Source organism: Protomyctophum bolini (genome assembly GCF_963924005.1).
Source record: "Protomyctophum bolini genome assembly, chromosome: 8".
Classification (NCBI taxonomy): Eukaryota; Metazoa; Chordata; class Actinopteri; order Myctophiformes; family Myctophidae; genus Protomyctophum; species Protomyctophum bolini.
Window position 1 is genome coordinate 8848510 of NC_137869.1, and position 25244 is coordinate 8873753.

General features: G+C 43.3%; 1 protein-coding gene across 3 annotated transcripts in view; it reads left to right on the plus strand.

Moving 5' to 3' along the window:
- The window catches only part of fnbp1l (formin binding protein 1-like), a 66541-nt gene that overhangs the window by 16033 nt on the left and 25264 nt on the right, over positions 1-25244 (plus strand). For all 3 annotated transcript variants that reach the window (XR_013964544.1, XM_080771086.1, XM_080771085.1), the window contains exons 2-5: positions 19715-19830; positions 20766-20816; positions 22047-22194; positions 23160-23222. Coding sequence is in view for 2 of the 3 variants with exons in the window: in XM_080771086.1 (XP_080627212.1) it covers positions 19715-19830; positions 20766-20816; positions 22047-22194; positions 23160-23222 (378 nt within the window). In the remaining variant the exon portion in view is untranslated. The remainder of the gene's footprint in view (positions 1-19714; positions 19831-20765; positions 20817-22046; positions 22195-23159; positions 23223-25244) is intronic.

Sequence of the window (25244 nt, forward strand, 5' to 3'; positions counted from 1 at the left end):
TTTAAATCGACATAGAAACAGCTTTTTCAGAAAACTGTCAGGTCAAAATGGGTTAATAGTGTGAGGGGGGGGAGGTGGTGGTGGTGTAGTTTTTTCCTTTTCCCTGTTACGCTCTGTTATCGGTTCGTTCTACATTCTTACTCTGATGATTCATAGAACCTCGTTGAGTGATTATACACTGAGGATATTGAGGTGTGTGTGTGTGTGTGTGTGCTCACGCGTGCGTGTGCGTGTGCATGAGCGAGCAGGATGTAAGGATGACAGCAGACCTGTTCGACAGTCCAACAAGCTGTGTCACACACAGACCACACACACCACACTCACAGTAATAATAACACTCATACTGTCCCTCACTCAGGAAACGGTGTGGCAAAGAGTGGATATTGGATAACCACTGAAAGAGTGTGTGTGTGTGTGTGTGTGGTACAGTATGTAACTTAGATTGAATGTCATGTAGACATACTGTAGCACTCTATAGTTTATATATAGATATTCCACGGTTAGGTTCTTAGTTTACGTATGATTCTTGTAGCTTGTAGGTCTGCTATTTTTGAAAAATCGAAGAACGACTGACATAGAAACATAGCTTTTTCAGAAAACTGTCAGGATGTAGAAGACCTTTTTAGAATCTGATCTCAGGTCAGAATGGGTTAAGAGCGTCTGCTAGATGCTGTGCGTGCCTGTCGTTGTGTGTGACTGTGTGTGTGTGTGTGTGTGTGTGTGTGTGTGTGTGTGTGTGTGTGTTCCAGGGGTGGGTGTGACATGGAAGGCTTGCCTCCCAGCTGTTTCTGCGTGGATCAGACAGTGTTGGCATAAGATGAGATTTGACAAGACTAGCCAGACGTAAATCCAACATGCTCAGGATACAACCTAAACCGTATCACCCATTTTCTTCCTCCTAGCATGAATTGCGTTAATCTGCACCGAGTGCGGTATGTCGCTGGTTTGCCTTGCGTGACCTTGTTGTGAATACCTCGTACCATCATGAACTCATCTCACCTTGAGAGACACGATCTGTCACTTTGTCATATTCCAAAGTCCAAAGAGAAAGGCCTTCTGGTCGTGATCTTCAGGGGAGCTTCTGTTGGAGCCTCTGTCAATCACAGTCCTTAACAGAGTCCTTGCAGAGGGCAGACAGGGTAGAGGTCGAAGGTTATGAGGTGATGTTCTTCCTCTTCTGCACTATAGGTATGTTGTTGTGTGGTTTTTTAATGTTGTACGGGTCACTGTGTGCCTTTGTTGTCTTGTATTGTATTGTATTGTATTGTATTGTATTGTGTTGTGTTGTGTTGTGTTGTATTGTATTGTACCTGTATGCTGCAGGGCGGGTCCTTGGGGCCCAAGACAAATTTCTCCCTTGGGAGACAAAATAAAGAAACGTTGAACCTTGACAGACGTATAACAGGTGCCACATTCACCTAGCATCTTCTATCTATATCCATCGATACATCCACCACGTCTCTGTCTGTGTACGTAAGTAAAGTAAGTAGCCTTGCCGAGCCATGAGGCCCATAGGACAGGAGCCTATCTCCTGTTTCTGTAGCGTGAGGCAGCTTGATGTACAAGTACACCCCCTGGACATGACGCTTCGTGTGTGTACGTATACGTCTGTAATCCACATAACTCGAGAACTGTACGCCCCGCCGACTTCAAATTGGACACACGCGTTCCACCCCACCACGGGGAGTGCAGTGCCCGGTGACGGTCCGACCGGACCCACTGTGGTCCAGAACCGCCCCGAAAAGGCCTCTGACCGGGCTCTGGACATGCAGGCCTCCTGCCCATTGTCCATAATATATGGAGCTGGCCTGTTCTGACATCATTCTGACGTCTCTCTCTGCATATAGACTCCATATTTGGGCATGCCTGACAAAAGAACTCCATTTATGGGCATAAAAGGGACACAGACATAATATCTGGGTGGTGCATGCATTTCCAACTTGCATCGTTCCATGTAGTTCCAGTGCCCGTTGGGCACCGCTGTAGAGGCTCCAGTGGGCACCGCTCTAGTCTAACTATAAATGCACCAAATCTCTGGTGCATTGTGCGCTTTTGTCTTCTACATCCTGACAGTTTTCTGAAAAAGCTATGTTTCTATGTCAGTGGCTCTTAAATTTTTCAAAAATATCAGACCTACAAGCTCGTAGCCGAGCTTGTAGATCTGCTATTTTTCAATAGCTAAAGCATAACATAATGCTAACCCCAAATGGGTTGAAGTGGTAAATTCTCAGAATACTGTCTATAACCAAATGTTTGGGTTCTTCCTCCAGATAGATTTATTCCAGATATATTGTGTGTGGAAAGTGGAAATTGTGGCCTAATAATGCTGGCACTAGAGGAAAATGGATAGGATATCTGGTAACCGAAATCAGTAGGGGTCATTCTCTAGGGGAGAGCCTGATGAATGCACAGTGAATTCCGAGGCCATCTAGGCAGTATGTTTCATTAAATCTTTGTTAGAAGGAGTAAAATGTATGCTAGTGAAATACATTTAGAGAAGAACCATGGGGTCAGCGCACAGTACGGGCCATTGTTTTGGGTTCATGAGGATTCATGCACAGATTATCATGGCAGTAGTTTTTGAGAAATGTGTCCGACCGACAGACATGACATGGTTGTAACTTAGCCACGCTGCTAATGGAGCAAAAGATATACACACACCGAAACGAATTTCACACTAGTAAAGCGATAAGGAAGGTGCTCTCTTCAGCATGGTACTGTTACTACTGTAGTAATACTAGAACACAATTAAAAATCCAATGCGCTCTGATCTGAAAAATCCTTAACCCATTTAGACCTAACGTCGATATTAAAAAAAACGTCTTCTGAAAGAATATATATTCAAAGATTTGTGACACATTTTCACGATTTTTCAAAAAATAGCAGACCTACAAGCTCGTAGCGCGCCACTCGGTGGCGCGCTATGAGCTTGTAGATCTGCTATTTTTCAATAGCTAAAGTATAACATAAGTTTAACATATAGTTAAAACACCAAAAGGGGTTCCCGCCGAGAAGGAGTTAATTATAGCCTGCCTGGATTTGGAACCAAACTTAATAATATCATTTTTGTATTGAAGTTGGAAGCAAATGAATGAGTACAGTAATGCTTTGTTCAGTTGGCATAATGCGGTTGCACAGGCAAGGCTACCAGGGACGATAATATGACAAGCTTCTGCTCTGCCCTGTGACCCAAGACTGAGTCAAAAGCTCAAAGCAGGATGTAATGAGAGGTATGGAAGTTTAAAAAGTCCCAGCTGGTCATTTCGTTGTTGGCTGTTGATCTTTGGAGACGGAGAAGTATTTTTGGTTGATTTGATTTGCACTCTGCAGCTGGCTACTTTGACTGCAGAGACTGTTTATATGAAGCGGTTTAGTTGAACCAAACACGATGGCCTCTTGTCTTGGCCAGTCAACTGACCAGTTCTTCCAGGCCCAGATCATATATACACAAAGTATGAAACTATATTATGAAAGATCTTCCTGCCTCCGTCAGTCTCCAGAGAGCTAAGAGGGGTGATCTGTAAAGATGTTATCCATATAGCTTCATCGCAGCGAGATGGACATAATACTAAAGATCTGGTATAATTATGTAATGATTCATTCGTACATTCCTTATGACGCATTTTTTTGGCCATGACACTGTTTTACTAAACCGCTGAAAACAGCTGAACTTTGTATTTGGGGCTGTTGCTTTTGCTTCATGGAATAAGTGTTGTGTTCCCCTGTGCAGGGCACGATGATACCAGCTGGATTATTTGTAGAAGATTATAAATATCAACTATCTTCCGAGATAGATATAAAAACTCTAGCCTCTCTCTCCCTCTCTCTCTCTCTCCCTTTCTCTCTCCCTGTCTTGTCTAACCAGTCAGTCAGGGGGTGTGTGTGTGTGAGGCAGCAGGGGAACAAGACAATAGAGGAGATCAGGTTGCTATGAAACCTGACCAGCTAACCAGAGAGAGGTGTGCCCAGGTGCGTGTGTGCGCGTGTCTGTGTGTGTGTGTGTGTGTGTGTGTGTGTGTGTGTGTGTGTGTGTGTGTGTGTGTGTATTTTCCACTGTATCTAGGAAGAGGTTTACACAGACATGGGACTGGGTTGACAGTAGAGAGAGAGGCAATGGCAGACTCAGTGGGAAATCTGTGTCGATGGTAAATTATAGCATTGAGAAACCAAAACGTAATTGTCTCTGTCCTGTTCTCACTGTGTTCCCCGTGGATCCAGGGCAGTGTGGGCTGGATAGTGGATAGGAGGAGGAACGCAGGTTGGTGAACTTCAACTTGGGGATGCTGCGTTTCACCTGATGTGTAGCACTTAACGACCGTCCAAGTCCAACCCCACTATTAGTGCTTACCTATATCCATAATATAGCCTTGTAGGTAAAAGTCATTTGATATTAGGGCTGTCAGAACGAATTTCATAATATGAAAGAAATTCGAATATTAAAAAATATATATATATTCGAAAGCTAAAATTGCCATTCGAATGGAGCTTTTATCATTTATTAATTCTATTTAATATTTTTATTTAGTTTTATGTTATTTTATCCGCTCACTAAATGTATTGAGTAACGACTCTACCGCTGTGAAATCTCCCCGGCCGCTTCCACTGCATGTGAAAAGGTGCACGTCCGGTCACGTCGCAGAAGAGGTCATTTATTGGCTAACGTAGGGCCAGATTTCAGGGTAAGCCAATCAGAGACAGTCTACAGGGTGGGCGGGCTTACTGGCTGTTCTAAACAGTAGCACATTTATTCACAGACACACAAACCCTTGTAACACATACATAGATACTAGTATACTACGCAGACAGAAATCGCCGGTAGAACGAAAATCATAATACAGTCTCACGACGCAACTTTATTGCACGTCTGTGCTTGCCTTTCATCCACGCTTCTATAGCCTTTTAAATCTCATTTCCCATCCACGGGCACAAGCAAAGTGATATCAGCATCTTCCACCCGATCAGTGGTGTTGTTAACTTGTTTCTGACGAGGGTAGCAACTAGTTAGCATGGGAGCTAACATTAATTTAACTCTGGTCCATATCGTTAGAAGCCAAGGAGTCCTCCTTAATAACACACTCGATGCTGCGTTTACACGGGCAGACACAGACGAATGCTAATATAATTTGGAGCAGGCCGAGCAGCTACTGTACACGTCTGTTTGCATCAACATGTTGCTGGCTTCACAATGAATGATAGACTTTATCGTTGCGTCTGCCGGTGTTTAATTCAGGATTAATTTCACTGTCCAGAGCAGGCAGACCTGTCAAAACTATGCACTTCCCAAAACTCACAAGACATGCCAGCCACGTGTATTATTATAGGCTAAATATGAGCTAAAATGAACAATGTAAATATTCGAATATTTTCGAAAATTACAAATAATTAAGCAATGAAATTCGAATTGGATTATAGAGGTGAACTGACAGCCCTATTTGATATTGTGCTTTACTAAAAGACAATACTATCAACCATGTGCTAGGCATTAAGCAAGTTAAGTAGTTTACTAGTCGACTAGTAAATCCACTAGTACTAGTAGTTGACTAGTCCCCCCCCCCCCCTCAGGTAGATTATAGTTATAGTCACCAATGTATATAGTTTTTATAATAGTTTTTACAAATATATATTTTTTTCTTTTTACACATAATAGGTAGTTAAACAACTAGTCGACTAGTAAACTAGGCAACTAGTCAACTAGTAAAAATGACTAGGAGTGAATGCCCTTCACACATTAGCGGGCATTGATATCACAAATGGAGATAAATTGGATTATAAACTGATCCGTTTGTCCCCCGACGGTCCAATAGTAGTATTGATCTGTAGCTGATTCCTCTACTGTTCTCCCTCGCCATTATTAAACAGTTTGGGTGTTTTAACTAAGCATTATGTTACACTTTAGCTATTGAAAAATAGCAGATCTACAAGCTCGTAGGTTGTAGCTTGGAGGTCGGCTATTTTTGAAAAATCGTGAAAATGCGGCACAGCCACAAATCTTTGAATATATATTCTTTCAGAAGACTTTTTTTATTTATTTCGACGTCAGGCCTAAATGGGTTAAATAGTTTGGCCTATATATATATATATATATATATATATATAGTCATTTCCTGTTGCGTGCAGTACAGTACAGTACAGTATATGTAGTAGTACAGTATGTAGTGTAGTATGTCCGGTGTCCGCGCATATGTTTGTGTGTGTGTGTGTGTGTGTGTTGCTGCGTCCACAGGCCGCGTTAACAGTGTGTTTATTGTGGTAACAGAGGGTCAGATGATTAAGTCTGTGTCATCCATGATGTTTATCTCCAGCACATGACACACACATGTTCTTCTCTCTCTCTCTGTCTGTCTGCAATGCGTCGTCTTCCTCTCTCTGCCAAGTGCCGACTGTATCAATACAGTCTTACTGTCTTTGCTGTTGAATTCGTTCCATTGTTTTCTAGGTGGCTATCTTGTCTTGTGCATATTTCACATTGGCTAATAATGGCTGACTGGTTAAACTTTAACCCGGCAGTCACTCAGAAAACTGTCCAGGATGTAGAAGACATTTTTATAATCTGATCTCAGGTCAGAATGGGTTAAAAGAACTCCGTCTGTTACTAAAACATTATTTTAACCATCAGTGGAATTGGTCACAGCGGTGGCAGTGTAAGCACAATCCCTAAATTTGTAGTGACAGTTGCGCATGCGATTGGTTAGCTGCTGTATTATTCCCTATAGGGAAGATACGGCCTGGAACACACCGGAAGCATCAGCTCTGCGTCACTGCAGTATACGTTGCTGCAACGTGTCTGGCTGTGTGAGTGTGTCCATCTGGTCCGCACAATCAGCGTTTCTGGTGTGAATGAATAGTTGTAAAGAGTTATATTTTACATAATGTCTATGTGTGGGCCATTGAGGAGAAGAACTGTCATAGACGAGATTACCATGAAATGTCGTTAGAATTAGGACTGGACATGTTCTCCCCGTGTCCCCTAGGGTAGGTACCCTCACAAAAAACATGCAGTAATCCTGGTCTCTAAACGGCCTCCCCCTGGCCAGCCGGGGCGCCTGATGGAGGGGAAAGGAACTGGTTGGAATAACGTGTTCCTTCCACGCGCTACGTCCAACCAGGGAAACTCCCCCCCTGTCAGGTGTAAAGGAGCAACTTGGACACTCAGGCATGAAGGAAGCTTCAAGTCCGTTGCTCTCCCCTTGTCCCCCATATATGGGGACTAGGTTGGTGGAGGGTGTGTAGAGCCCAGGATCACATTAGATGATTGACACAGGGGTGAAAAATGGGTTACAAAATCGTGGGATAAAAAATATATTGGAGAAAAAGAAGAATTGGGACAGGGACCTTTACAGTATATGTTATTTATATTTAGATGATCAAATCCGTCTCTAAATGCTTCGTTCAACCAGAAACATTGTCAGTTTGTAAATGGGCTATTTCTGGTGCCTTGACAGACACACGTGTGCAACCAAGTATACAATCATCACCACCACCCTTAAAGTAATCTAGTCTTATTTCTAAAGCGGCTCGCTGTGACTCACACAGTGGTCATTCTATGATTCATTCAGTCCATTCGTTTGGTCAGGCAGTGCCTTAGCTTAACCAATTTAGGCCTGACGTCGAAATTTTAAAAATGTCTTTTTCTTTCTTTCTGGAAAACCTCATGTTTGCGCTATGAACTTGTAGATCTGCTAGGATCTGCAAGGATCTTTTTTTACCTTTTTTTTTTTTTTTTACCAGGCTCATTAGGTCTCAGACGTCCTGGTCCTAGACTTAAATACTGGTTGCAAAATGTAAAAAAAAATCTTGAACACAAGATATACCTGTTAACCCATCAGTACATCCTACTTCAAGGAATTTTGTCTCCCTACAACCCTCGACTCACAGCCTCCACTCCTCAAACACTAAACCTCCTCAGACCCACCAAGAGCAACTTGCGCACCATGGGCGACTGACCGGGCCTAAGTTCTGCTCGGTCACCTGAGAGCACCACAGTCGGTTGACTCTTTTAATAGATGATGATCTACACGCTACCAAAAAGACCCCACTTTGAGAACCTGTGCGGTAGTTGGTCGTATTATCTCCACTGAGTAAAGAAGGTTACAGTGGTTTTCTGAAGAAACTAAAAGAAATAAGTGTAGCTGAAAGTCAAGTGCTTCCTTCCTCCTGCGTGCCCCAGAATCTCACCTTACAGCCTCACGTTCACAGGCTCTCAGGATGCCTTGCAGCAAGCCACAGTTACTGTACGTGACTACTTAACCCATTTAGACCTGAGATCAGATTCTACAAATACCTTCTAAATCCTGACAGTTTTCTCAAATACCTATGTTTCTATATCAGTGGTGCTCAATATTTCATGTCAAGGACCCCCAAAAATACATGTAATTGGCCACCGACCCCCATCTGAAAATATGTTGTTCCAGGGACCCCCCAGAAGCAAAGGTTTTAGTTAAAAACGTTCACTCTGAAAGAATATATATTCAATGATTTGTGCCACATTTTCACGATTAAAAAAAAATAGCAGTGCTTTACATAGATTGTGCATTACATTCACCCATTCACACACAAGACTTATGGCGGAGGAAACCATGCAAGGCACCAACCTGCACATCGGGAGCAATTAGGGGTTCAGTGTCTTGCTCGACACTAACTCTGGGGGAGCCCGGGTTCGAACTGGCAACCTTGCGGTTACCATCCAGCCACTCTACCCCTGAGCCACCGCCGTCCCTGGGTTTTCCTATTGTGCCAGTGTTGTTGTTGTTATTATAGATATTTTTGGGCCTTTTCTGCCTGTATTGGATAGCCCAGTGAGTGACAGGAAACGGGGAGTGAGAGACAGGGAGTTACACGCAGCCAAGGCCGCTGGGTTTGAGAATGAAAACTGGCGACTGGCTGTCAAGCTGCATTAGAGCCTATATGTGGTATGTGCCTTAACCGCTAGGCCTTCGGCACCCGTGCCAGTGGTGTGAACTCCTACCATATTGGTATACAAGACACAGCAGAAGACGCAGCAGAATCCTTTTCCATAAGTAAAAAAAAAAAAAAAAAACATTGTTTTATTTCATAATTTTTTTGACCCATTTAGACCTGGTGTAACCTATAATCTTGTTATACTGTTAATGCCGGGAGCCACCTCTGTGTCTTATACACCTGTCTCTCATATAGCAAGATAATGTTGTTGTTTTTTTTGTTTGTTTTTTTATATGAATTTGAAGGTTTTCAGAAAACCGTAGGTTTGGTTTTAGAAGGCGTGTTTTAGAATCGGTCTGGGCTCTCTAAATGGGTTAAGCCCCATTTATTTGACAATCCATTTAATTTCCTATTCTGTATTAAGGAATGTAAGTAACGCCAGTAGGAGGTCTGACTGTAGAGCTCAGCAGGCAGGGGAACTACTGTGTGATTTACAGTATGATATACTGTACTATACTATACTACTACAGCAGCTCAGACTTGAGGGGCCAGTGTGCATTGTCTCATGCACGCATCAGTCACTGTAACGAGGATGGAAGCTTTTCACTCGGAATACTCTGAACAGTCCCGTGATCTACACACAGAGACACTACTCTGAAAGGAACAGTCCTGTGATCTACACCAGTGGTTTTCAACCCTTTTCACATCAAGGCTCATTATTTATTCGGCATTTGAGCCACGGAAGGACCACCATTTGAGGACATTTAGGACTCCATTTTCGTCACCGCTGAACCCCTTATCCCTAAACTTCTTTGCCTTTTTTTTTTTTTACTATTTTGCAAAACATTTTTGAATAGTTAAAATGGCCAGTCTACAAGCTCACAACGTGTCAATGTAGATTGGCTAGTTGAACTATTCAAAAATGTTTTTAAAAATAGTAAAAAAAAGGCAAAGAAGTTTAGGGATAAGGGGTTTAGCGGTGACGAAAATGGAGCCCTCTCAGACCGAAAACTAAAGCAAATTTGTTATCGTTGATTCACAATTCCATGCTGTTGTGCAAACAATGATCAAAATAACAATTCTTCTATACATTCTCTAAATTGTGTAGACTTCTTGTAAATTAAGTAAATGCAGAAGTTTAACAATAATGTAACTCTTCTTGAGAGCTCTCAGGAGTTAAAGATCTATAGAAGGGTCCATTTTTTTACCAACTCTCCATCATTTAGCTTGGGGATCACATGATGGAACCCCCTCAAGGACCTCTGGTTGAAAACCACTGATCTCCACAGAGACACCACTCTGAAAGGGACAGACAGGGGCAGAGAATGGGGAGTGAATGATGGCTTGTTTTAGGAGTAATCTAGTAAGAGAGTAATGACACTCCCGTTGAACTCTCATTGTAACAATGGAATGAGGAAGTGCTCATTCTATCTCAATGGAATAGTTCCAGCCATATAGGAGCAATGTTTGGAACTATCGCCCATAGGCACCCGCTTTGCGGCGAGATCAAAGCGTGTCACCACTCTCTCACTAGATTACTCTGGCGTGGGCTACAGAGATTGCAGTACCGCACTAGGTGACAATCTGATTTCAGTAGGGATGCACCGATATGGGAATGGAGGGTATGCGCATGCATCAAGTGAGTAGCAAAGTTAGTAGCAAAAGTGACTTTAACGTCATTTAATGCAATCAGATGTCAAGGCCAGAAAGTAGTTTTTTTTGCCACTTGGCGTGTTAATGCCAGTTTTATTTGCTGATACCGATAATGGCAAATATTGTCCGATACCGATATGTGGCCGATACACCAGTGGCGGTGTATATTATGACACATATCTCCACCTATATGAGCAGTACACTTGTGTACATGATATTCTATCTAAGTAGTATTTAAGTAGTAGTATCTATTATCTAGGTACAGCAGTGCATTAAAATTAATTGAACTTGCCATGAAAAGGGAGCACAGTATATAGTGCTTACTTGGTTACAATCTCCATCCCTGCTATAATTAACAGTACTGTGTTCATTTCTAATTCTATTGGCTCCTACCGCCCCACTGGCTACACTCCGATTTGTTCGTTGAAACTCGTAGTTTAAGCATCACAGAGACAGGTTGTTGTCTGCTTCTCTCTTCTCTGTACACAAACACAATATGTACACACACACACAGCACACACACACACACACACACACACACACACACACACACACACACACACACACACACACACAATAGGCGTATTTCCAGGAAGAGTCCGGTGGTCTTCAGTGTAATGCCAGTGTTGTTGCAGACAAGTTGACATTTCCCACCCCATCCCAACCGTGTGTGTGTGTGTGTGTGTGTGTGTGCGTGCGCGGGCGTGTGTACGTGCGTGCGTGATGCTCTGGAATGCCATAGTGTAATGAGTCTTTTGTCCTAGTTGAGGTTTCTATGCTAATTAACCATGCCTTCCCCCATGTGGAATGCACATGGGAGCTTAGGGTTGTCTGTCTGGCTGTTTTGATTGGCTCTGGAAGACCAGTCCAGTCGTCTGATTGGTTGGTTAATGGTTAGGTTTAGAGCAGTGGTTCACAAACTCTTTATCCCATGACCCAAAAGAGAAGTTTGGGTCTCCCCGGGACCCGGAACCCAAACTATAGTGAAAATAGCCAGATCTATACAAGCTCACAGCGCGTCGCTCTGCATCGCGAGGCACGTAGTGAGCTTGTAGATCAGCTATTTTTGCTGCTATTTAAACATTTGTTTTCTAATTTATGCAATTTCTTAGATTTTTCTTTGATTTCTTCATGAAATTACTGACAAAAAAAAAACATTGAATTTTTAATTAATGAAAATTTTAGCATTTTTTGGGGGAATGTTTAAAAAAAAAAAAAAATTACGTTTTGAAATATTAAAATTAAAAACTAAAATGTAGGAAAACAAATATAAAAGGGACCCACAAAAGTGTGTCCTCCGCGACCCACAGATGGGTCCCGACCCAGCGTTTGGGAACCAGTGGTCTCTAGAAAGACAAACCAATTCCACGCTCTCTCTCTCCCGGTCTGGGAGCCAAATGACAATGTCATTGTCTCGCCCTCAGACTTGGGCTCATTAAAAGGAACTAGCATCCTTGTAATGTGGGAACACTCTGGTGACCCATTTAGTGTCCCTCGATTGGGACAGGATACTCACGTTTCCCCCCTAACCCCTACATGTATCCCTATAGTTTATTATGTATAGTTTCATTATTATATAGATATTCCACTGTTACGTTCTTAGCTTACGCATGTTTCATGATAAATGCTTTTTATGTGATGTATTCCCATGCTTTTTTTTGTTCTTGCTTATTGTAAATCGTAAATTGTACATGGGCCGCAATGTGGTTTTCACACTTAAGTTGTCATTTTCATGATGTGTGACTGAAGTAGCCAACTTGAAGTAGCCAATCTTTTAAAAAATGATTTAGTTGTCATTAATGTCTCACTCTGGTGTTTTTCCCAGAAATGTGCTGCAACGTAATACAATTATGATTATCTTTGATATGTAGCGTTACTACGCAACATCTATGTTTGTTGTCGTCCGGCCCAAAAAACTGAACTTTTACGATAATATCACGGCTTGGCAAAGTCGTGACCTGCCCTCTGATTTCACTGACTGTTAAATGAGTTTAGATTAGAATAGATTCCAAAGGAAAACCCAGATATAGAGCAGAGATACGTTCAGAGCAACTCTCTCTAGTCTGCACACTCTGGGGCTTGTGTGTGTGTGTGTGTGTGTGTGTGTGTGTGTGTGTGTGTGTGTGTGTGTGTATAGATGCATAGATAGACCTTTATTGATCCCACAGGGGGAAGTTTGGTTGTCATGGCAGTTAAAAAACAGAGAGAGGATGGATTGGATACAGAAGACGTCATCCTTTTGTGGTACACGTGCCGTTTCAATAGTCGCGTCCCACTTTCTCTTTTCTAAATAAATAACACTGCACATTGTTTTGGGAGTTTTCAAGGAGCTCCCGTGAGAACACGCTATTGTTGACATCACTTCCTGTGATTATCAAGGCAACAGGATGTTGTGGTGACGTTAACCTGGCGTGTACTGATAAGACGTTTCCCTGCACTGGTCTGGAGCCAGTAGAATCTAGTAGATGAGCTTGTAGATCTGCTATTTTTCAATAGCTAAAGTATAACATAATGCTTAGTTAAAACACCAAAAGGGGTTCCCGTCCAGAATGGCAAAAATTATCAACACAATTATTTTTGAAATGATCAGTATAATCACAATGTATTTACGACGAGTTTTGGAAACATATTTTTTAATAAGGCCTTTGTACTTGTGTGCTTGTCTGTATCAAATCTTTGATCAAATGGTTTCTGTGACTATTGTTATCCACGGTGAGCCTATCTGATGATGATGATGAAATTAGTCGTTATGTTAATCCTTGTGAAATAGGGTGGAGACGAGGGCAAGTTGCAACAGCTGACCAAATAAGACATTTGAATTTTCAAGTTTAAATATTATTATTATGGTAATCTCAGACAGTCTAGGTAGGGCTAGGCTAGGGGACGAGGGGACGAGGGGACAATTAAAAACTAGGCTAGAAAACCTGGTCTCTAAACTGCCTCCCCCTGGCCAGCCGGGGCGCCTGATGGAGGGAAAAGGAACTGGTTGGAATAACGTGTTCCTTCCACGCGCTACGTCCAACCAGGGAAACTCCCCCCTGTCAGGTGTAAAGGAGCAACTTGGACACTCAGGCATGAAGGAAGCATGAGTTCAAGTCCGTTGCTCTCCCCTTGTCCCCCATATATGGGGACTAGGTTGGTGGAGGGTGTGTAGAGCCCAGGATCACATTAGATGATTGACACAGGGGTGAACAATGGGTTACAAAATCATGGGATAAAAAAATAAATAAAACTAGGCTAGAGCATTCAAGGACCAATTCTATTAGGAACAAAATAATGACTTAAGAAATGTACAAAACCACTGAAACAACATCTCTGTTCTGAAAGATGAAACGAAATATATATTTTCTAAAGGAAGAATGAAGATAAACCGGCATAACTGCTGGACAACAACACAACATCATAAAACCTCCTCCTCCTGCCTTCACATGTAGCCACCCAACCAGACCCACAGCAGGCCCACAGCAGCACAACACACAACATAAACACACTCCCTTCAAGAGGGAGTTACCACTGAACCCAATACACACACACACACACACACACACACACACACACACACACACACACACACACACACACACACACACACACACACAACCTGAGCATTAGCTCTGTTGTGTTGTGTAACTATATATAAGACTGAATGGTTCACAGGCATCTGGCCCCATCTGAACCCTTCTCCAAGTTGTTAACTGGCAGGCCCTGATGACTTAAAAGAACAATCTGGATGTTTACTGTGACTGTATATTGTAGGTATGGTTAAAGGTGCCGATATGGAGCCGTCTGTGGCTTTGTGAGCCAGACTGTGGCTCTCTCTCAGAGGTCATAATCCTCCCCACACCATCCTTACAATCCCTCCCGCAAGCTGAGAGCTAAGCTCCGCTCCGCTCGCTCACCATGCTGTCATCTCCCCAGTGAGGGACTGAGCCCATCGGAGTGGCTGGATCATCCAGCGTGGAGTACTGTAGCGCTACAGGATGAGCTCATCGTATCCTTATTAATTCATGAAGAGACACCACTACAGAGGCCCAGCTGACCTGGAAGGAACGCGTCTGTGTGTCACCGTGTATAGCTTTTTAACCACTTCTTTAAAACCCATTCTGACCTGAGATCAGATTCTAAAAATGTCTTCTACATCCTGACAGTTTTCTGAAAAAAAGCTATGTTTCTATGTCAGTCGTTCTTCGATTTTTCAAAAAATAGCAGACCTACAAGCTCGTAGCGCGCCACTCGGTGGCGCGCTATGAGCTTGTAGATCTGCTATTTTTCAATAGCTAAAGCATAACATAATGCTAACACCAAAACGGGTTCCTGCGCCCAAAATGTGTTAACCATTATTTTAAACTTTAGCTGTTGAAAGATTATGAATTAATATAAATAGGTAAAGTAAGCCTTGCCGAGCCGTGATGTCATGAGGCCCGGTCGGGGCATGACCACCGGAGAAGTGATCATTTCCTCTCCATCTCCTGCTTGTGAGGTGGATTTAAAAGTGATCTTCCTTGAGTGATCGGCATTTCTTTGAGGGAAGACGGAAACCGATAACCTCAATGGATTGGTTATTTGTTTGTGAACACATGCAGCTTCAATAATCAATAGGCCCATGGTCAAGATGGTGATAAATATCGTCTCCACGATATGCCTTGTGATAGATATCGTATATGTTATGTCGTGAGTCGTGTGACATTCTATGATTTGACGTTCTAATCTATACCTTAATTTATACTTCTGTAGAACAGATAATTGTCTTGTGAGCACCGCGCTCTGACTTATGGTGCATCACCAGTTTAAAACATCATATAATAGGAAAAGGATCGCGCACACCACAAACTAATTTTCAACAGATGTATTTTCTACATATCAGGACAGACGTTTCTGCTATATATATATATATATAGCAGAAACGTCGGCTTCGTTTGCCAAAAATAATGCGTATTTTGGTCTACTCTAAATGGTCTGTTACTACTGTACTGTTAAGTAACTTGAAAAATAACCCTAAAAAACATCATGACAGAGAATCGTGCATCGCTGATGCTGCTTGAAAAATGATATTATATTTATATTCCATATCGCCCACCCCCAAGACACTGAACCTCTGGCTGCTCCCGATGAGCAGGTTTATACTGCCTTGCAAGGTTTCCTTCCGTGTGTGAATGTAATACACATTGTAAAAGCACTTTGGATAAATGCAGGTCACCATTTACAAAAAAGTTAATTAGTTCTGCTCTGCTCTGCCTTTCCGAGGCAGCTCTGCTGTCTTTGTGTTTGAAGAATATGATCACCGGATGGACACGCGGTCAAGGAGGCAACCGTCTCGTGTTTCTCTTGCTCTCCCTATCTGGTACAATCTGGACCTTATTTTTTACGGCTCCTTCTTTTTAAGATAGCTGACCTCAGGAAAGAACTAGGCTATAATGTATGTGGTGATTCTTTTCCATGCACGTGAAAATGGGCCTCATGTAAAGTTCCAATACAGCGTCCTTTTCCTAGAATTGATGAGTAATAAAGGCAAAAAACAACCCTTCAGGCTTACTTCCTGACCGAGGTGCCTGTGCCATACCATTTCTCCTAATCAACATTATTTTATGTTTTTAATCGTGCGTCTCTCCTGGTGTAGTGTCAGACAAAATGTACAATTCTCACAAAAAAATTATCTTATGCTTTAGCTATTGAAAAAAAAAAAGCAGTCTGCTATTTTTGAAAAATCGAAGAACGACTGACATAGAAACATAGCTTTTTCAGAAAACTGTCAGGATGTTTAGAAACTGATCTCAGGTCAAAATGGGTTGAATACATTTTGCAATCAATCAAATTCTATTTCTAACCTATCCTAAAATGCTCTTTATGTGCAGTATACCCAACATGATCTTCTTATAAACGTGCATATGTTGGCTAGCATGCACAGTTTGCACACCCAGCGTGGTGGTGGCTACTGTACCTACTGTACCGAGTAGGGGGCTGCGTGTGTGTGTGTGTGTGTGTGTGTGTGTGTGTGTGTGTGTGTGCAGGGGGCTGTAAAACATGGTGTTTTTCCACTTGAGTAGAGCTATTGCTACCAGCATATCTGCCCTAGAGGTAATAAACACACACTATGACCTGATGAGAAACAGGAGGGTATGTCAGGTTAAGTTGGTGGGAATACAATGGATTTGTCCAATTGTGGTCGATCATTATCTTGCGTAGTTTAGACTACCGGTAGTCATTGGTTAGACATGGGTTAAGGTTAGGTTTAGGTGTGCTGCCCCGTGGGAGGTTAGGTTTAGGGTGAGGGTTTGAGATAGGTTGTAGTTGTAGGACTAATGACTGGTCTAACCACTGACTAGTCTAAACCAAGTACTGTCTAAACTAAGTACTACACCCTGCGGAATCATCTAAAGACGTGGTGAAAAGAATCACACAATCAGAATAAAAATAAAAAAAACGAATAAAGAATGAAGTAGTAGTGAAATATGAAACATTTAGAATAACGGAGCTATTGAATCGCAGCATCCACTAAAACACGGTCTTGTGATCCTGACCAGGTTTATGAAACTATTAAACCCTGGGGGGGTGCAGAGACCCTTCCCACAACATCTCCTCTTCACCGTTGTGTCCATTAAACCCTGGGGGGGTGCAGAGACCCTTCCCACAACATCTCCTCTTCACCGTTGTGTGATTGTGAACGATGCTGCCATGTTGGCCTTTCGCCTCTTTGGCTCATTCCAGGACAGCCTACCGGTGATTATTAAAATCTGCCCGTCTGCCCGTCAAGTTTCCATGCGTTGCTAACGATCAAATGAAGCAACGTTTCTGATTATAATATCTGCCACGCGGATAAACGAGAGGAAGATGGTAAATGGTACATTTGTATAGCGCCTTTATCCAAGGCGCTTTACATAGATTGTGCATTACATTCACCCATTCACACACACATTCATACACCGATGGCGGCGGAAACCATGCAAGGCACCAACCAGCACATCAGGAGCAATTAGGGGTTCAGAGTCTTGCTCAAGGACACTTCGACACTAACCCTGGGGGAGCCCACAGGGTTCGAACTGGCAACCTTGCGGTTACCATCCAGCCACTCTACCCCTGAGCCACCGCCTCTCTGTAAAGAGGAGTGGAAAGGAGGCCTTTTTGTGTGCTTTGCCTTTTATCATTTGTGTATACTTGTGGACGATATTCTGTGGCAATGAATGACACTTATTCTATTCTCTGGTTACTGTTGTCCTCTTCCTTTTGCACTCCTGCTTATCACCAACATACTGTACATGGTTAGGTGCATTATTCTGCTTCTGGACTCATTTAATTTAGCCTCGGGTGAGACTGCCAAATGATGGAGAGGGACAGACGAGCATGTGGAGAGAGGTGTGATTGCGTGTGTGTGTGTGTGTGTGTGTGTGTGTGTGTGTGTGTGCGTCAGAGAGGAAATGCCACACTTGTCGAGTCACTGGCAGAAGTAGTACATCCATTTTATCTTTATGTTTCTGCCCACTCAGCTGAACGGGTTTTAATTACACTGATGATCGTAAGAGAGAGAGAGAGAGAGTCAAAGAGTGACATGTTAGTCAGCATATCTGCCTGCCTCTCTGCATTGCTTCGTAGAGAGAGAGAGTGACATGTTAGTCAGCATATCTGCCTGCCTCTCTGCATTGCTTCGTAGAGAGAGAGAGTGACATGTTAGTCAGCATGTCTGCATTGCTTCTAAGAGAGAGTGACATGTTAGTCAGCATGTCTGCCTGCCTCTCTGCATTGCTTTGTAGAGAGAGAGTGACATGTTAACATGTTAGTCAGCATGTTTGCATTGCTTCGTAGAGAGAGTGACATGTTAACATGTTAGTCAGCATGTTTGCATTGCTTCGTAGAGAGAGTGACATGTTAACATGTTAGTCAGCATGTTTGCATTGCTTCGTAGAGAGAGTGACATGTTAACATGTTAGTCAGCATGTTTGCCTGCCTCTCTGCATTGCTTCGTAGAGAGAGAGTGACATGTTAACATGTTAGTCAGCATGTTTGCCTGCCTCTCTGCATTGCTTTGTAGAGAGAGAGTGACATGTTAGTCAGCATGTTTGCCTGCCTCTCTGCATTGCTTTGTAGAGAGAGAGTGACATGTTAGTCAGCATGTTTGCCTGCCTCTCTGCATTGGTTCCGCTGCTAAGCGTTCACCTGGGAACTGAGGCCTGTGTACGCTTGCCTTTCAGACATCAGACGTGTCACCACAGACCAATTATCACAGTATAAGAACCTCAGGGTTGCTAACTCGGAGTGTAATAAACATTTTTGAGTGGTGCAACCACTCCAAGGAACAGCAATGTCCGTGTTCACCTACTGTATATGCGCCTATGTGTTGTTCACCCACCTATGTGACGTACACACAACAGAAAGAGGGATAGTGCTGCACTGTTACCTGCTAATGAGAGAGAGAGAGAGAGAGAGTTGTACCACTCAGTTCACACAGGTGTGATTTTTACAGTTAAATGAAGATTGAAGATTTGACTATGTTGTTCACTGTTCACAAAGGTCACGCGACCTGATAAGACGACCCGATAGACGACTGTATCAGGGTCGATTTAGAGAGAAGAGGTGGCGGACGAATTAATTAATTAATTAATTAATTAATCCCTGGCAATCAATGTGTTAAATGGTGCATTTCTATAGCGTCTTTATCCAAGGTGCATTACATAGATTGTGCATTTACATTCACCCCATTCACACACACACACCGATGGCGGAGGAAACCATGCACGGCACCAACCTGCAAATCGTGAGCAAACTGGGTTCAGACTCAAGTCTTGCTCAAGGACACTTTGACCCTAACTCTGGGGGAGCCCACAGGGATCGAACCGGGAACCTAGCGGTTTGACACTAACTCTGGGGGAGCCCTCAGGGATCTAACCGGGAACCTAGAGGTTTGACCCTAACTCTGGGGGAGGCCTCAGGGATCTAACCGGGAACCTATAGGTTCCCAAGCGGCCGCTCTACCTCCTGAGCCATCGTCCCTATAAAGTACTGACTTGTATCTCCATCTTTCTTCTCTCCCTCTCTGCCCTTCCCTTTCCCCATCCATCTCTGCCCCTGGGTGCCCACCTCCCCTCCTCCCTCCTTTCTCTCTCTTTCCCTCTGTCTCCCATATCCTTCCTTTCTCTCTTGACCCCCCCGCCCCCCCCTCTCTCTGCTCCAGGACCAGTTTGATAATCTGGACAAACACACTCAGTGGGGGATAGACTTTCTGGAGCGCTACGCAAAGTTCGTCAAGGAGAGGTTGGAGATAGAACAGTACTATGCCAAGCAGCTACGGTAGGTGCACACACGCACGCGAGCACACACACACACACACACACGCACACACACACACACACACACACACACACACACACACACACACACAGTCACACACACTCACAACCTGACGTCGCGGTGGCCAAATTGTTGTCTTCATGTTTTGAACTCAACAACTCTGTTCTGCATGTGTACACATTGAACCTGCTCAACACAATAAACAATATAACCCTTAGTCTTGTACGCACGCACGCACAGCCACAGCGCGCACACACACACACACACACACACACACACACACACACACACACACACACACACACACACACACACTCCATTCACTCACTCCAGCACACAATCTGCTCGCAGTGAGTAAAGGTTAGAGCTACAGTGCAGCAGTAGAACTCTCCACTGCAGGGTTTATTGTTTTGATGTCTGATATCAAAGGAAGTCCCTGCAGAGTCTGATGTACAGTACAGTGCTACTGTACGTCTAAACAACCATCAAACACTCAACTCCCAGAAGTCTTGTGTGTGCGTGCGTGCGTGTGTGCATGCACATGTTCTAGTGTTGAAAGAGCAGTAGACGCACACACATTCTGCTTTCTAGTAAAGCTACATCCATTCCTGCTGCCTCGCCAGAATTGTTGTCAGCCTCAGGGGATGGAGAGAGAGAGAGAGAATTTGATTGTTAAATATTTGATTCATCCTCAATAATGCACTCACATCGTATTAATCTATGCTTTTCTTCTCTTCCTGCCACTGTATAAATTTCACTTGCCTATATTATATATATATATATATATATATTATTTCTTTGTATTGTATATTACACTTGCTTTCCACGGTACCCATTTGTCCAACACTACTTCATTCTAACCTGCTTGCCTTTCTTGGTCTCTCTCTTTCTTCTTTCTCTCTCTCTCTCTCTCTCTCTCTCTCTCTCTCTCTCAGGAACCTGGTAAAGAAGTATTGTCCAAAGCGCTCTAAAGAGGAGGAGCCGAGGTGAGTACAGTACAGTACAGTACAGTACAGTACAGTACAGTACAGTAAAGTACAGTGGTTTCATGGCAAAGCTCTTTTGACACAATCTTGACACAATAGGTTACCAGTGGAATCAGAACCTAGTAGTAGGATAGTGTCACAGCGGGTCAATCTAGAAGCCAGCTTTATTTAACATTGTTCCATCTAGGGATTTTCTGGTGGTCTGAATGGACTTGAACATGTACATAGCTGCGATACAACCAACAGCTAACTTATCATCCAAACATTCAATTTCACGTAAGGCTTTTTTCCACAACACACAAACAGGCTATAAGGCATAAGATTAAGCACCTACCACCTGACTCTGCTGTCACCTCGCTTGCACTGCATCGGCACCATTCTGCCCGGTGTGGCGCGATGATGCCACCTTCCGCTGTCTTGTCGGTTTCACGCAAACGTAACACTAACAGAGTCACGGGAGAACGGGTCCTTGATGTCACCTCTGCGTGCGCCCGGTCCCAGCCTAGTGTTCCTGAAGAACGGATCCTTGATGTCACCTCTGCGTGCGCCCGGTCCCAGCCTAGTGTTCCTGCAGAACGGGTCCTTGATGTCGTCTCCGCGTGGCGCCCGGGCCCAGCCAGTGTTCCTGAAAATCCACTCGCTCACACGCCACTCTCTCAGCGGTGTATCGCCGACCGGCTCGCTGCATTCCTGTTCCACAGTACTGTGTCTGTCTGTCACACAGCTTCCATGGCCCACTTCCAATGTCCTCCCTGAAGCCTAAAGCGCTCAACCCTCACAGACTTTAATTGACGTCACCCGGTGAGAGCCTGAACATTGGAGGCTGCAAGGGCTCAGAACGCTCTAAACGGGGGAGAGAAAAAGCACTTTGAAACAAAGTCCTGTGAGTGAGTGAGAATGACTATGACGATTCATTTTTTTCAAAAGAATCAGAAAGTCTCTTACCCAATACCCACTTGCACACGTGCGGACAAAAAATAATGACACCACGCCGACCAGTGCACCCCTGTTGCTAATACACACACACACACACACACACACACACACACACACCATGCTCAGTGTTAACTCTATAAGCGGTCCGTTTCTACACTCGCACTAAATATCACTCAGGATTTTACTGTCTAGCGGCAGCAGGCATAATGGGACATGATGCAGCCACGGTGCGTGACTAGGTTTTAATGCGTTAACGTGTGTGTGTGTGTGTGTCTCTCTCTCTCCACCGTGCAGGTTCACGTCCTGCCTGTCCTTCTACTCCATACTCAACGAGCTGAACGACTATGCGGGCCAGAGGGAGGTGGTGGCGGAGGAGATGGGCCACCGCGTGTACGGAGAGCTGATGAGGTACAGCCTGGACCTCAAGGCGGAGCGGAAACACGTGAGTCAACCAGAGGTTCAGCCTGGCTGTGACCCAAAAGAGTCATTTGATCATGTGGCCCAAACTAGTGAGAATAGCAGATCTACAAGCTCACAACGATGGCACGTTGTGAGCTTGTAGTAGGTCGTCTATCTTCATTACTGCTTAAAGGACCACTTCACCACTTTTCAACCTATCTTCATATACTAGGTCCTCACTAATAATCATAAAAAAGGTCACGATTTTTTTCTACTCGGTCTGTGTCTGATAGGACGGCTGTGGGCAGTTTAGAAACCGTCTTCCAGTGACATCATCATTAGGCAGATTACTTTTTAAACAATATTGTTTTACAAAAATGTTTAGATTTTCATTATTGTGAGAACGATGGCTTCCATTTTCGCATTGCAACTTTTCAGGACTAGAAAGCCTGCAGTTTTTATTAGCTTGTATTCCCCATCGATGATGTCACTGGAAGACGGTTTCTGAACTGCACACAGCCCTCCTATGAGACACAGACAGAGTAGAAAGAAATTGCGCCATTTTATCATGATTATTAGTGAGGACCTATTATATGAAGATAGGTTGAAAAGTGGTGAAAAGGTCCTTTAAACATGTTTTCTAATTTCTTAGATTTTTATTTTATTTCTTCACGAAATTACTGTAGAAAAGAAATGTTTTTAATTCATGAAAAATTTAGCTTTTTTTGTGAATGTTTTGAAATAATAATACCGGTATAATGAAAGACAAAATGTAGGAAACAAAAATAAATAAAGGGGACCCAATGTCCACGACCCACAGATGGGTCCCAACCCAGTGTTTGGGAACCAGTGCAATATACTGTATCTGTATATTAAACATAATAATATGTGAATGTTTATTTACATTTACTTTCATGTGTGGGTCTATATGCACACGGCGTTTGTTTGAATGCTTTCTCTCTCTCTCTCTCTCTCTGTGTGTGTGTGTGTGCGTGTGTGTGCGTGCAGCATCTACAGGAGGGCAGGAAGGCCCAGCAGTATTTGGATCAGTGTTGGAAGCAGATGGACAATGTGAGTACCGACCACACGGAGGGGTTCAGGGCGAGGAAGAGAACCAGATCTAAATGTCATGCTTCATGGCTTTACACCGGCCACGTCGAGGAGCAAACCGCTGTTACAAACAAGGACCCCCAATAATGTTTAAAACACCAAAAGGGGTTCCCGCCCAAAATGGGTTAATATTTACCGTAATATTCTGAACCTGAGATGCATTCAAATTCAAATGTATGCCCCAAAAAAGTATATTATGGGCTATATATATCTTGCGCCACCCCTTAAACCTTATCCTTAAACTTATTTGCCATTTTTTACTATTTAAAAAAACAACCTTTTATACAAGCTCTACAAGCTCACAACGTGTAGATGTAGACCGGCTAGTTTTAACTATTTTAAAATGGTTTTCAAAATAGTAAATTAAAATGGCAAATAAGTTTAGGCATGCAAGGGGGGTGCAAGATAGAGCCCATAATATAAATGAAAAATGAATAATATTATATATTATTTTTATATATCTTCTTTTCGTGAAGGTTACTGTCATGGACTACTGTCCTAATAAATGGAATACATAATGTTCCAAATGTGAACCCACTGGCAAACCGCCTGGCCTACTGGGAACAGGGAGAGGGCCAAGCCCCACCCCCATCGCACCCCCTCCCCCACCAGAGACAGGGCCAATTCCCCCCTCCACACACACACACTGCCTAAACTAACTATGTCCACGGTAGAGGCCAAATTTTGTGTGATTTTTGCACAATGAAAACACCTTGAAAAAGCTGATTAACTGCTACGCTAATTCGAGATAACTTTTACAAAAGCATTTATTAAAGATGGAGTGCCGTGATTTTTTCCCCCCACCCTAAAACATGATCAGCAGATATTATTATTATTTTTATTATATAAGGAGGAAGATTTTTTTTCTCCAAAAAGTGTACAGTATTTGTTAAAATGTCGTTTTTATGTAGACACGCCCAGCAGTTCATTAAATATGCCTGTTAAGTATGCCTGGTTTGCCTGGTGGGTGGTGATGGGTGATGATCCACCTGAACTGAAGCCGCACCCACAGCTGTAGTTGTATGATAAAGGGGGAGGGGATGATATTGTGATGTCACTATATCACTGTTTTTTTCACCTGTCAAGGTTTCAACCTCCAGGAAGAAACCCTAATTTCAAAGGGAATACATATTGCACATAAAAACCACGCCAACTCACCAAGGGGTCTAATGACGTACCGTCACCGCATAAACATGTGAAAGACAAGAAAAAATACATGAATCTTGAAGTGAAATGTTGATATATTCTTCTTATTTAGAGGGCAAATCAGACTGCCCACTACATTCTGTCCAGCGAGACCTGGCGCTGAAAGTTTGCCGCCAGCCTATGCAAAACTCACCAAAACGCATGGTTTAATTTCATTTCTATCTATCTTTTTTCGGGGGCTTTTTATGCCTCACACATGGCAAAGGACGTCGGGATCGGGAGTCGAAAACTGGCTGGCTGGCTAGATTAGCAACCTAGATGCCCGGACGCCTGCGCCTGCCGTCTGGGCCCAAACACCCGATTTCTAGGAAGTCCTGTTGGCTAGAATGGCTACTATAAATGTCATTATCCGTTAAAGTAGCTGCTGTATTTACAGGAAACACATAAAATATGTGGAATCGAATGGTATTACTGCTAGTAGTCATCTGCTAGACATTCATGAGGCCTTTAAATATGTGGAATCGAATGGTATTACTGCTAGTCATCTGCTAGACATTCATGAGGCCTTTAACAAACCATGATGTCAGTCAGACCACAACATTTACGGGTCCAGTCATGTTCCCCACGGTGTTACCCCACAGGTGTACAATGTATTTGTGTGTTTTGTGCATCTTTAGCAGTGACTAACTGTAATGTCTCAACTGTTCTGTCTTCGCTTCCTCTACTAATGCAACCCAGATGGGTTGGCAGGAAGATGTGTCCCTGTGTGTCTCTCTCTCTCTCTCTCTCTCTCTCTCTCTGTCTCTCCTCTTGCTCCCAGTTCCTGTCTCTCACCCC